Raw genomic sequence first — 11,847 nt, forward strand, 5'->3', positions numbered from 1 at the left:
CGTCGCCTGTTGGGCGGAAGGGTCCGGCGGGTGGGTCGATGAGCCGTCAATTGGGTCGAGGGGCGACTTGGGCGAAGCAGGACGCGGGTCGCAATATTCCGGCCTCCGAGGCGGTACGTACCTTTTCTTGCTCGCCGCTGTACATGTCGTCACGTGCAGACGTGACGCTCGAAATTTAGAGCTGCGCCAGACGAAAGCTAATCATCCATCCCGACCAGAACATCCAGGACCTTCGGTATGATTGCGCGGCGAGCTTTGACGGCTTTTGGCTGTCAAACATGTCGACAAACCATCTACCAGGCGGTCTTACGCTCGAATGCGCCGAGTTTGGGGAACCTGTCCCAGAATGTCCGAAGAGCTCCAACTACTGTCTCGACACGCCGGTTCATGTCCACAAGAGATGGAAACGTGCCATCTCACAGTCAAGCAGTCCAAGCCGAGAAAGATGAGCAATTTGTCGGAGAGAACGCCGAGGCGGACGAGGACACGCCGTGGTTCTTAGAGGAGGAGGCGCCGCGACACCTGCCAAGCCAGCACAAACCAACCCTACCGAAAATACCTGAAAATGCACCCGAGATGCTGGAGCCGTTGATCAAATACGTATACGAGGATATGGGTCTTGACGATCTCTCGCTACTCGATCTACGGGACATTGATCCCCCTACTAGTCTGGGTCCGAATCTCGTCATGCTCTTCGGAACGGCACGCAGCGAACGACACTTGCACATCTCCTCTGGCCGCTTTGTTCGATGGATCCGAAGAAACTACAATGTCAGCGCAAGGGCTGAGGGGCTGATTGGTGCCGGAGAACTCAAGACCAAGCTGCGAAGGCTGCGCAAAAAGGCGAAGCTACTGGGGCAAAACACCCTCCTCACACCCGGCGCTGATCTTGGCATCTCGACCGGCTGGGTCTGCGTGAACACGCGGACGGCAGCGGACACTGTGACGGACGAGTCTGCCAACTTTGATGCGACCGGTTTGATATCTGGCTTTGGGGCTTCCGAGCACGGCACAACCATTGTCGTCCAGTGCATGACCGAGTCGCGCAGACAGGAGCTGGATCTCGAGAGCCTATGGAAAGGCATTTTCAAGAGGAATTTGAAGGAACAAGCAAAGATCAGAGGCGAGAAGCCTTCGGACGAAGAGCTGGATGGGCTGGTCGCAACAAAACTGCAGCTACACCAAGCCACGGGCGCGTCTCAGTGGAACGCAATGGAGAAGGCATCGCAACAGCATCGGTACTACTCGACATCGGCACGTCGTCTGGCGCCGTCATCCCAAGTCGACGCTGCAAGTGTCACCGCTACAAGCGCGAGCCGACCCACGGACCTGGACCAAGTCGCGTCTCTGCAGCAAGAGTTCCTCGACATCCAGCTCGCCGGCGCTCCGATGGATGAAGCCCGTCTCGAGCAGCTCGTGTCTTCGATCTTGCGCGCCCCGCTCAGCGGCGGTCTGACTGTGGAGGACCGTCTCGCCCTCGTCGACCAGATGCTGCACACGGGCGACGAGCGTGGACTGAAGATTCACACCAGACAAATGTTGGTCACCATCGTTGAAGCGCTCGTGACGTCCCCTGCTTACGGTCCCGAACTAGGCCGCGCCCAAGTCAACTTTGAGATGCTCCTCCGCGAGCTGGACACGCCGCCCACTGAGGAGGAAGTGGCCCGGCTCATGAATGCCTACGCCTCACACGGAGACTGGGAACGCTTCTGGGAGATATTCAAGACGACGTCGAGATTTCAGCTGCCGAGGTCCGCTCGGCTGTACGAACTCGCCTTCCGAACGATTGCGGCGACCCACGACGTCAAGCTGTGCCAGGAGACACTCCGGTGGCTCTACTACGAGCTGATCGTGGAGCAGCCTTCCATAAGGCCTGACGGCGCCCTCGGCAAAGCCATCACGTCCTGCGTCAACGTGGCCGACAAGCACGCCATGCGCCTGCACAAAAACCCGCCCAACTTTGAGGCCATGCCTCCCGTCGAGGTTCGCCGTATTCAGCACAATGAATACGTCAAAATCTTGGCGAGCATGGAAGCACTTTGCCGCGATGGCCCCGCCAGCAGCACAGCGTGATCCGCATGGGAAGGATTGTAGTGAGCGAAGGCCATGGTAGGCCTCTTTGTATATCATGTACTCTACTTACTATGTATCACGACTTGTACCACAAATTGATGCAATATGGAAATGACTTGCCAAGCGAGGGATATTGTCATTGACACGTCCAGATGGATTCTGTTTGTGTGCATTATAGCTTCATGTCCTTCTTCAGTGATAGTCATGCCTTCTGTAGAGCTTCTCTGAGCAAAGGGGCGACCTGTTTGCGACTGGCTGCCAGATTCTTCTGCTGCCACGCCAGCCTGGTCATCCCCTGATCCAGTTTCCCGTCGGCAAACTTCTCGAGCTGCAGATTCTTCTCCGCAGCGTCGACGAATTTCTCCAGAACCTGCTCCCCTCTTTCGCTGCGTGCCCAGACCAGCAGGTGCCGCTGGAACTCACCCCCAGGATGCGAAGTGGTCATGATGCTGACGACGTCCAGCCCTTTCTCCTTGGCCCATTCCTCCAGCGCACCGTAGAAGCTGTCGACACGCCCCGCCGCTTTCTCATCGAGGAGATAGGCGAGTCCTTGTGGTACACTGCTGATGCCTAGATTCAGCCCATTCTCGTTCCACTCCTTGTAGTCTTTCCGGAGGATATCCCTGATGGACAGTTCCGACAGATCCTCCTTCAACTTGCCTATCTCCTCGAAGAGCCTGGTCTGGTCGTAGTCTGTGCCGCTGAGTTTCTCCGCTAGGAACGCAGCCGACGTTTTGTCCTTGGGTTTGATCTTGTGTTCGGCGGTCAGGTTGATGGTGTCGGTCAGAATGGCGGCGAGACCCAAGTTGGCCAGCTTGGCCTTCTCCTCTTGCGCGAGGCCCTGCCATAGAGGCTTGCTCTCCTCTACGACGAGGCTCATGCAGCTGCCGCAGGGCTCGATCACTCTTGGGGCCGCGTCCTTGGGCACGACATTCTCCTCGGCGTGATGGTCCACGCAACCCGATACCCTGCCGGCGAAGCGTTTGTGTAAAGGCCCAGTGAGGGCATTATGGTCCACGAGTATCCACGTCGTGTCTTCGGCGCGCAGATTGTCCGGTAGCTCTGATAGCGTGAGGAGATCTGAAGGTTGCAGCTGGGCTGCTCCAAGCACCGCGTTCATCTCCGTCCGCAACGCCAGGTCGGGGCGCGGCAGGTTGGAGAGTGGAATGTACAGCTTTGACGAGCTTGACGTGCGCAGGTACGCCAGCATCACCGCAGAGCAGAGTGAGTCAATGTCTACGTGCAAGATTAGTGTCTAGTGACCGCCGTGACACGAGGGGGAATTCCTTACCAGCTGATTCATTTCCAACTACAAAGGTCAATGGCAACGACTGCTCACTGGCAGGTGCTGCCAATGCCGCCCGTGCTCTTGCCAAGAAGCTTCGCAACGACATGCTCGTCATCTTGGTGTTGGTAGGAGTTGAGCGCATGGAGGCGTGGTGTCTGTCCCCTCAGTGCTGACTTTGGTGACGCGTGACACTGTGTAGGGTAGCCTTTTCAGCACGGGTAGTTGGGAGTGGGACAGCCGAGGCCCTGGACGACAAGTTCACTTGGTTCCTGGAGTCTGGAAGCTGCACACCACCAAATTCTTCGGAGTGTTACCACGCACGTACTCACGTACAAGTTCGCGAAGCAATCCATTTCCGGCGCTTGCTTTTACTACAGTTCAAGCCGCCTACGTTAGGTTCCACAGCCCGGTTCTGTCTACAGCGCTTGGCACGGCACTGGCGGGTACCCACTGTATTGAGCCGGCGGCAGCGCCGGCCAAGCGCTGGAGTGCAGGGATGCGATGACGCCAGTGACGTCAGAACCTCAACTACCGTAGAAGCTCTTGATTTCTTCCCCAGCCGATTCAACGATCATTCCTGGATGCCTCGCCAATGGCGGTTTTCTTGTGAAAGAAGTACCATGTCTAGAGTTGAGAATTCCGTGCCTTTCTCAAATCGAAGATTGGCTCTTTCCAGAACCCGGCAGTGATGTGGACGGCTGCGGCCAGGTGTGGCCACTGGTTTGCGTCGGTTGAGGGCAGAGTTCTGCTAGTGCGTGGTTGGGCCTCAGCCGTGTATGTTGGAACAGTTCTGACTTGACGACACGTGTAGCTGGTGCGGGGAAGGATGGGGGGATGGGTGCTGGATGGTGGTCGGATCCGTCCCTCCAGTCAGTACCTGTACCCAGGTGACAGAGGTACGAAGCCATCTCGTGAGATTGATGAAAGGCGGCAGGTGGTGACAAGCTGATGATCCACCGAGAGTTTGGTCTATCGGGGCGTGTCACCGGACTAGGCATCTGACAGCCCTCGCGCTTGTTCTCCCAGCTTGGACAACGCAAGAGGCCAGGCTCGCATGGCGGGCAACGGACGAGGCACCACGGCGACTTTCATCTTTCCTGGGGTGACATCAGCAGGATGAGGAGGAACATTTTCTCCAGGCACCAGGACGGACAGTTCCCATGCAGCCCGGACGTGGAGATCTGCAGTTTACGACCAGGGTGGTCGATTCGTCCCAGTCTTCCACCCCCCAGAAACCGACGAACCCGTTCCCCAGACTCCACCAACCAACCCCCTTCGAGTTTAGCAAGCCCCCATGGCGATGTCATTGTTGACCGATTGAGGCAGGGAAAAAAAAGAGGCCCCGTCATGCTCTCGATCTTGTCAGCTGTACGTACGTAGCTCGGAAAGGATTGTGCAGCCCGCCCTCCCGACGACACACACATACATATATAGCTGGCACCTGTGACCTGACCATCACAGACCTGAATGCTACGGTCACTGTCCCAAGACCACCTTCCCTCACCCGTCCTTGCACCAGGATTTGATCGTCACGGACATCATCATGGCCGGCCTCAGAAAGATGGTCCTTGCGGCCGCATCGGCTTCAGCCGTCAGCGCCATCTACGTCGACGGCAACATCACAGCTCCGTGCGACTCGCCCGTCTACTGCTATGGCGAGATGCTCCACCAGATTCAACTGGCCAAGCCCTTTGACGACTCCAAGACATTCGTCGACATGTGAGTGCCTGGTTCAATCTGCATGACCATACACCAACTAAACTGGCCTGCAAGGCCGGCTCTGAAGCCATTGTCGCAGATCCAGGCCGCCTTTGACCGCCTGGACAAGCCCCTGAGCAACAACTCGGCGCTCAACAACTTTCTGGACGAGTTCTTTGCCGATGCGGGTGGCGAGCTCAGCGAGGTCGACAAGGCCGATCTCGAGACTGACCCCGTCTTTCTCGACAAGATCGACGACGAGGTAGTAAAGGAGTTTACCAACAAGGTCATTGACATTTGGCCCGACCTGACACGAAGATACAGCGGCGCCGCCGCCTCCAACTGCACAAACTGCCCCAGCAGCTTCATCCCCCTCAACCGCACCTTTGTGGTGGCTGGTGGGCGCTTCCGTGAGCCCTACTACTGGGACACGTACTGGATCATCGAGGGCCTCCTTAGGACTGGCGGCTCCTTCACGGACATCTCACGCGATATCATTGAGAACTTCCTCGACTTTGTCGACCAGTTCGGCTTCATCCCCAACGGCGCGCGCATCTACTACCTGAACCGCTCGCAGCCTCCCGTCCTGTCTCGCATGGTGCAGGCGTACATTGAGCACACCAACGACACCGACATCCTCGAACGGGCTCTCCCCTTGCTGATGAAGGAGCACGAGTTCTTCAGCGAGAACCGCACCATTGACATCGAGGGCCCCAACGGCACCACCTACACCCTCAACCGCTACGACGTCCGCAACAACCAGCCCCGGCCCGAGTCCTACAGCGAGGACTACGAGACAGCCACCAATACCTCCTACTACTCGCACGACTCGGGCATCATCTACCCCGAGACGGAGCCGCTGAACGACACCGAGCGCGCCAACCTCTACTCCGCCCTTGCCTCGGGTGCCGAGTCGGGATGGGACTACAGCTCGCGCTGGATCGCGCGCCCACGCGACGCGGCCGAGGACGTCTACTTTCCCCTGCGCTCGCTCAACACCAACAACATTGTCCCCGTTGACCTCAACTCCATCATGTACGCCAACGAGATGGCCATTGCGGGCTTCCTCAACCAGACGGGCAACGCCAGCGCGGCGGCCGAGTGGGAGGAGCTGGCGTACAACCGCTCCGAGGCCATCCACGCGCTCATGTGGAACGAGACGTACATGTCCTACTTTGACTACAACCTCACCTCGGCGGCGCAGCACATTTACGTGCCGGCCGACGACGACGTCTCGACGCTCGAGAGCAGCACCGCCCCCGAGGGCCACATGGTCCTCTTCAGCGTGTCCCAGTTTTACCCCTTCTGGACGGGCGCGGCCCCCTCGTACATCAAAAACAACCCGTTTGCCATTGCGCAAATCTACAAGCGCGTCGAGACCCTCCTCGACACCCGCAAGGGCGGCATCCCCGCCACCAACTTCCGCACCGGCCAGCAGTGGGACCAGCCCTCCGTCTGGCCGCCTCTCATGCACATCCTCATGGCCGGCCTGCAGAACACGCCCGCCACCTTTGGCGAGGACGACCCTGCGTACCAGCACGTCCACGAGATCGCCCTCCGCCTCGGCCAGCGCTACCTCGACAGCACCTTTTGCACGTGGCGCGCCACGGGCGGCGCCACGTCCGAGACGCCCCAGCTCGAGGGCTTCACCGACCAGGACGTCGGCATCATGTTTGAAAAGTACGCCGACAACTCGACAAACATTGCCGGCGGCGGTGGCGAGTACGAGGTCGTCGAGGGCTTTGGCTGGACGAATGGCGTCCTCATATGGACCGTGGACGAGTTTGGCAACGAGCTCACGAGGCCCGACTGCGGCGACCTCGAGGCGGCTGACACCACCGAAGGCAAGAAGAGGAGTGCCCTGCAGCTCGCCCCTAGGGACGCGCAGAGGACAAAGAGATTTGGCAAGAGGGCGGTGGAGAGGCAGCCGTGGTTCTATGGGGTGTAGGGGCAGGTGGAAGACGGGGACTTGCTGTATATACCACTGAATATTGCCATTGTGACATGATCAAGCTGTTATTATAAGAATAATACGCAATTTCTAGTATATGATATGTTACAATCTGATTGCGCGGCTCTTGTGATAGCATCTTGCGACCGTGTACTGTGAGCCCTCTATTCTAATGCATTCTCCCAGGCGCGAGCAGAAGTCGAGCATTGACCCCGTAAGAGCAGTTGTTGAAAAAGTCCCAACCGAGTGTGTTTTTCCCTTTTTCTGTTCCGTCATTTCCTTTGCTTTCTTCTCAGTATCGTCTTGTTGTTGTCATGTATCCTGCTGTAGTGTGCTTGGTGTCGTATGTGTCCAAGCTCAACCCCTATCTTTACACTCGTTGCTGTTGTACCGAGTCACCGTGGCCACTCTCTGTCGTCATGGCCACCACTATCTGTTGTCATGGCCACCACGTCCGTCTAACCATAAAGCCTTCCACGGGCTCGTTCGGCACTCATTCAGCCAGGCTCGATACCCTTCATCAGTCCACTTCGCGCACGGCAACAACCACGCCCCTGACCATTGGCAAGGGAATTTCGCTCGCACCTCCACTCCAGCGACGAGAGCTGAGTCGACGTCGCTGTCCGGCTGTACACCCCTGTCCTGCACGATGTAGCCGTAATGGTAGTGCAGCCGTCGACAAATCTCGTTCAGACGAGTTTCGAATTCTTCCTCGGCCTTGGCATCCGTCCTGCAGCCGGCGAACACGCTGGGCCAAGAAAGACGTCGCATGACGAACATGGTGAGCTTTCCGATCGCCCGCAGGAGTTCTGGCGTAAAGGTGTCTCCATTCTGGGTGTTGAGTGTGGTCTGGACGCGTTCAAAGACAACCAACTCGAGCCCTCGGGCGACGATGCGCGATAGAGGGATGCCAATGTCGTCCAGGCCTGAAGAAACGCCGTCGATTTTGAAGTGCTGAAACTGCGAGATCTCGTTGCATCGTAAGAGTCCCTCGACGAGGTGGACGACGTCGACCCTCTTAATGTTGATATTCTTGCATCCATCACTGAAGGAGACCCAGTCTCGCCAGTTCCGGAACTTGGGTACGTCATGGTCGATCAGGTCTCGAAAGGACCGAGCTGTTGAACCCAGTTCCAGCTGTTGGATCCATGCGAGGCAACCTTTTAGGTCGATCTTGTACAGAGTCTCGTCGGGGGCATTTGCTCTGGGCTGTATGCAAACATGTAACCTGTGGTGGCCCTCGGAGATGCGGCGCTGTATACCGCGGCAAAGGGTCGGTAGATGGATCGTGTCCGGCACAGGGTCAATGTGCAAACGAGAGACGCCTGTGTTGGCGTCCACTCCGTCGGTGCGGTGCGAGGCGTAGAGTGCTGCCATGTGTGAGCTTGGTTTCATAACCGCCATTGGATCCAACTTGCCCTCCAAATTGAGTCCGCCCTGCTTGACGAGCTGTACTACATCGGCCGGGACGCAAGGCTTCTGGTTACGCCCCCGCCTTTCCAACGGCGGGCGGCAATTGTCGCAGACATTGGGGTCGTTCTTGAAGGAACACTAAAGGTACAGTTAGCACATTCAACGGCTTTGCTATCACAGACGGCCAGCTCACCTTGATCTTCTTGACCCTACACCTGATGCAGGCTGTACGGTTGACTCTGACTTGTCTAGCCGCTTCTCTTTCTGGCGTCCCCAACGGACCATTACGGCCGCCAGATCTCACTGCTCTGGTAGTCTGCTGCTTCCCAGGCTCCTCGGGGGGATGATCCACTGGCACTCCTGACGAGGGGCTAGCGGTATATTCCGAGGCCACAGTGTCACCCTGTCCTTGTCCGAAGGGCTGTCCTTGTCCACTTGGAGTGTCCTGTTGAAATCCAACATATCCTTGGTTGGTCCGGGGAACCTGGGTCTCTGACACATGGTGCGCCCCAATCTCGAAACTACTCCCTAGTCCTGCATATTCAAGGCCGTCGGTGGAAAACCCTTGGTACTCCGCTGAATATACATGCCCAGTATCATGGTGGCTGCTCAATGGATCCAAAGCTCTCGGGGCACATGTTGCTTTCCCCGTGTACACGGATACGTTCCGGCTCTGAGTGTCCTTCGGAGACACGCTGGGATCCTGGCGGCTTCGATGGGAAGGGTCCATGGGAAACTGGGCCCCATCATCACCAACTCCGAGCATACGCGTATCTCCCATTTCAGGGCGGTCAGCACCTGAGCTAGACATGTCACTGGCCAGGTAGGACGGGCTCTGAAATCCAAACATGTCCAGCGGAGCCTGTTGAGCGTCTTGGATGGGGTCATCACATGAAATGAGTGTGGTTGGACAGGTATCGCTCATCAAAAAGGGGTATTGATGAGCGCTATTGTCCGAGGAGAAGGAGAATGGCCCCGGTCCGGGCCACTGACTCGGTGGCCGAAGCTGAAAGGACTGCTCGATACTATTCTTGAACGCAGGAGGGGGCGTGTCCCATATCCCTTGCTGGGGTCCCAGCGATGCAGTCTGCTCTTGATTCAAGAGTCCGGTGAAGTTCCAGAGACCGAGAGCCTGGTGTTGCAGCTCAGCCGAGAAGGCGCCCTGGGGTCCAGGACCTTGAAATCCCTGGATACTTCCATTTGGGTCGTGACTTGCGGTAGCCGATTCCTGGTTCGCGTATTGGCGTTGGTATTGGGGTCTCCCTGGAGCGAGAGAACCGCTCATGGAGCATTAGCGTGGACGTCCTGGGCGCTTGACGAGCGGTTCTTGACCGGCTATGGCAATTTACTTACAGTGACCTCCCGCGAGGTCTTCTCGATTGGCGAGGTGGTGCCAGACTCATCCTAGCATAGCTCTGGTGCGAGCCGGAGCGGCGCAAGCCCTGCGCCCAGGTGGCCACTCCATAAACAACTGGCGTGGGCCGCGGCCTCTCGGATGCGTCGTGTTGGATGATGAGGGGTCTGCGTCGGGAATTCTGGGGATATCCCCTGTGGCCGGACGCCATCTCGAGGTCGTTGTCAGGATACATTGGGGGAGGCATCGTGGACAACGGGAACCTCGACCAGTTTGTTTTCACAGAGGGAGTATGAGTGCCCTGATATAATACCTACTTTTTCACTACAAGGCTCTGGGGGACATGCAGCACCACCCAGTGACCACACTCGTCATGCTCCTTTCCGTCTCCAGGACATGGAATCTCGTCGCCTTCTCAATAGCTATAAGAGGCGGTGAAGAATCGGTGTAGTCGCGATCTAGCACCCAAGCCTCGGGATGTTTGCTGAAGGGTGTCTGCCGTTACTTAGCGGTCAGGGCCATTGGGGTGGACGGATGTGGTTCCTACTTCAATGAGAGCGTCTGATGGGTGGCCTCTCTGGCTCTCTCACTGGGGGGAATGAGAGCCGACGAGCAGTGTGACAGCCCTCTTCATGTAGGGACCAGGATATTGTGCGCGTTGGCACCTTCACTGCTGCCCAAGGCAAAAACAGGCAATATCGAGTCGCTGCCATGCTGACCCGTGGGAGAGTGCCACGACAGCGTGTCCACGATTTGATTGAACGAGCCGCACGGCAGTATCATCAACGGAGCTTGAGGGCTGGCAGAGCGGAAACCCCCGGCTGCGTCTCTATGTCAAGTTGGGCCGTCATGCAGTTGGGGGCCAGTGGTCTTTGCTCTCCAGACCAAAAGCTGCTTGATTCGGACTGAAAGTACACTTGGTTGGTGCTGATGCCCCTCGTGGGGAGACAGGTCACCCGGTCCTCATAGATGAAAGAGATTGCTTGTGTGTCGGACATGAATGACAGATGCGACGAACATGATGTTTGTCTTTGGGCCTTGAGGCCGGGGTTTAGTGACAGCTTTGACAAGGTATGTCCCTGAACTTTTAATCCTGACCGGAATAAGGCTCCCAGGGAACCCCCAGCAGAGGGATTCACTGATGCAGCCACAGCTTACAAGCAAGCAGGTGGTGGTATCGACGTATCAGTTGTAAACCCGACCGTTCCCAATAAAACCCATCGAGCCGTCTCCAGAATCCAGATACCCATCTATCGAGCAGCTGATGCAGTAGCACTCGCGCTGTGGTTGTGATTCTGCAGCTGCATAGCCACCTCATCTCCCCCCTCGAGCTTCTCCACGATGCACGCAGTGCCGTATGCACAGGACTGTGCGAAGCCGCCCAGATCGGCCGTGTCGAAGCGCAGGCAGATGATGGCATTGCCGCCACGTGCCTTTGTCTCGGCCACGCAGCGACTGAGCGAGTCGTTGCGGCAGTTGTACAGCATCGACGTGAACCAGGTAAGCTCGCCGCCCGCCAGGGACTTGATCACCATGCCGATGCCAGCCGCAATGTTGCGAGAGCGCACCGTGAGGCCATAGACGGCACCGAGGACCCGGACGACGCGATAGCCGGGCAGGTCCATCATGGTCGTCGTGACGATGCCCTCGGTCTCTGTGAACTGTCGGGAATCAGTATCGCGCTGCACGCACGCACGCGTCTTGTGTACATATTGCGCACTGGGGGTGCTCACGCAGTGTAGGTCAGAAATGGTGGGAGGAACGTCCACATGTTCCTGCGGTTGCTGGTTCTTGGTGGGGCCCATCTTGCGCGTATCAGAAGTACAAGTCGCTTGAACATTGATGATCGACTACGAAAACGGGGAACCTCATCTTCTACTTATACCCGGAGTTACCAAGTAGTACAGTCGCAGCACCTCGTCCCTCCGAGGTCTCGTGGCCAGAGATACAAGCGAATAACGCGAAGAGTCGAGGACTGGACGTCGTATTCCTCGCATTCGCCCGGCGCGACATCACGAGTGGGCCTAGCTGAGCCTGCTACGCCCCATAGACCTTCCTTGGACTAGTGGG

At 57.5% G+C, this 11,847-nt stretch overlaps 5 protein-coding genes across 5 annotated transcripts; 2 read left to right on the top strand and 3 right to left on the bottom strand.

The window, feature by feature from the left end:
* Positions 1-387: 387 nt before the first annotated feature.
* Positions 388-2,073, top strand: J7T54_007895 (ATPase synthesis protein-like protein; the record flags this gene model as incomplete). The annotated part of the gene is made up of 1 exon (XM_051502469.1): positions 388-2,073. The coding sequence occupies one exon, from the start codon at positions 388-390 to the stop codon at positions 2,071-2,073; it is 1,686 nt and encodes a 561-aa protein (XP_051365658.1).
* Positions 2,074-2,275: 202 nt separating this feature from the next.
* J7T54_007896 (Exopolyphosphatase-like protein) lies at positions 2,276-3,503 on the bottom strand (the record flags this gene model as incomplete). Its single annotated transcript, XM_051502470.1, has 2 exons — positions 2,276-3,309; positions 3,365-3,503. The coding sequence occupies 2 exons, from the start codon at positions 3,501-3,503 to the stop codon at positions 2,276-2,278; spliced, it is 1,173 nt and encodes a 390-aa protein (XP_051365659.1).
* Positions 3,504-4,708: 1,205 nt separating this feature from the next.
* On the top strand, positions 4,709-7,007 carry J7T54_007897 (Trehalase-like protein; the record flags this gene model as incomplete). The annotated part of the gene is made up of 3 exons (XM_051502472.1): positions 4,709-4,729; positions 4,851-5,080; positions 5,135-7,007. The coding sequence occupies 3 exons, from the start codon at positions 4,709-4,711 to the stop codon at positions 7,005-7,007; spliced, it is 2,124 nt and encodes a 707-aa protein (XP_051365660.1).
* Positions 7,008-7,380: 373 nt separating this feature from the next.
* J7T54_007898 (uncharacterized protein) lies at positions 7,381-10,012 on the bottom strand (the record flags this gene model as incomplete). Its single annotated transcript, XM_051502473.1, has 6 exons — positions 7,381-7,443; positions 7,596-8,561; positions 8,617-8,638; positions 8,728-8,907; positions 8,987-9,634; positions 9,777-10,012. 6 exons carry the CDS (start codon positions 10,010-10,012, stop codon positions 7,381-7,383), a joined length of 2,115 nt encoding a protein of 704 aa, XP_051365661.1.
* Positions 10,013-11,027: 1,015 nt separating this feature from the next.
* Positions 11,028-11,582, bottom strand: J7T54_007899 (uncharacterized protein; the record flags this gene model as incomplete). Its single annotated transcript, XM_051502474.1, has 2 exons — positions 11,028-11,438; positions 11,511-11,582. The coding sequence occupies 2 exons, from the start codon at positions 11,580-11,582 to the stop codon at positions 11,028-11,030; spliced, it is 483 nt and encodes a 160-aa protein (XP_051365662.1).
* Between the last annotated feature and the right edge of the window lie 265 nt (positions 11,583-11,847).

The sequence above is a fragment of the Emericellopsis cladophorae genome, assembly GCF_022114955.1.
Source record: "Emericellopsis cladophorae strain MUM 19.33 chromosome Unknown NODE_3_length_1261782_cov_116_963312, whole genome shotgun sequence".
In the NCBI taxonomy this organism is placed as follows: Eukaryota; Fungi; Ascomycota; class Sordariomycetes; order Hypocreales; family Bionectriaceae; genus Emericellopsis; species Emericellopsis cladophorae.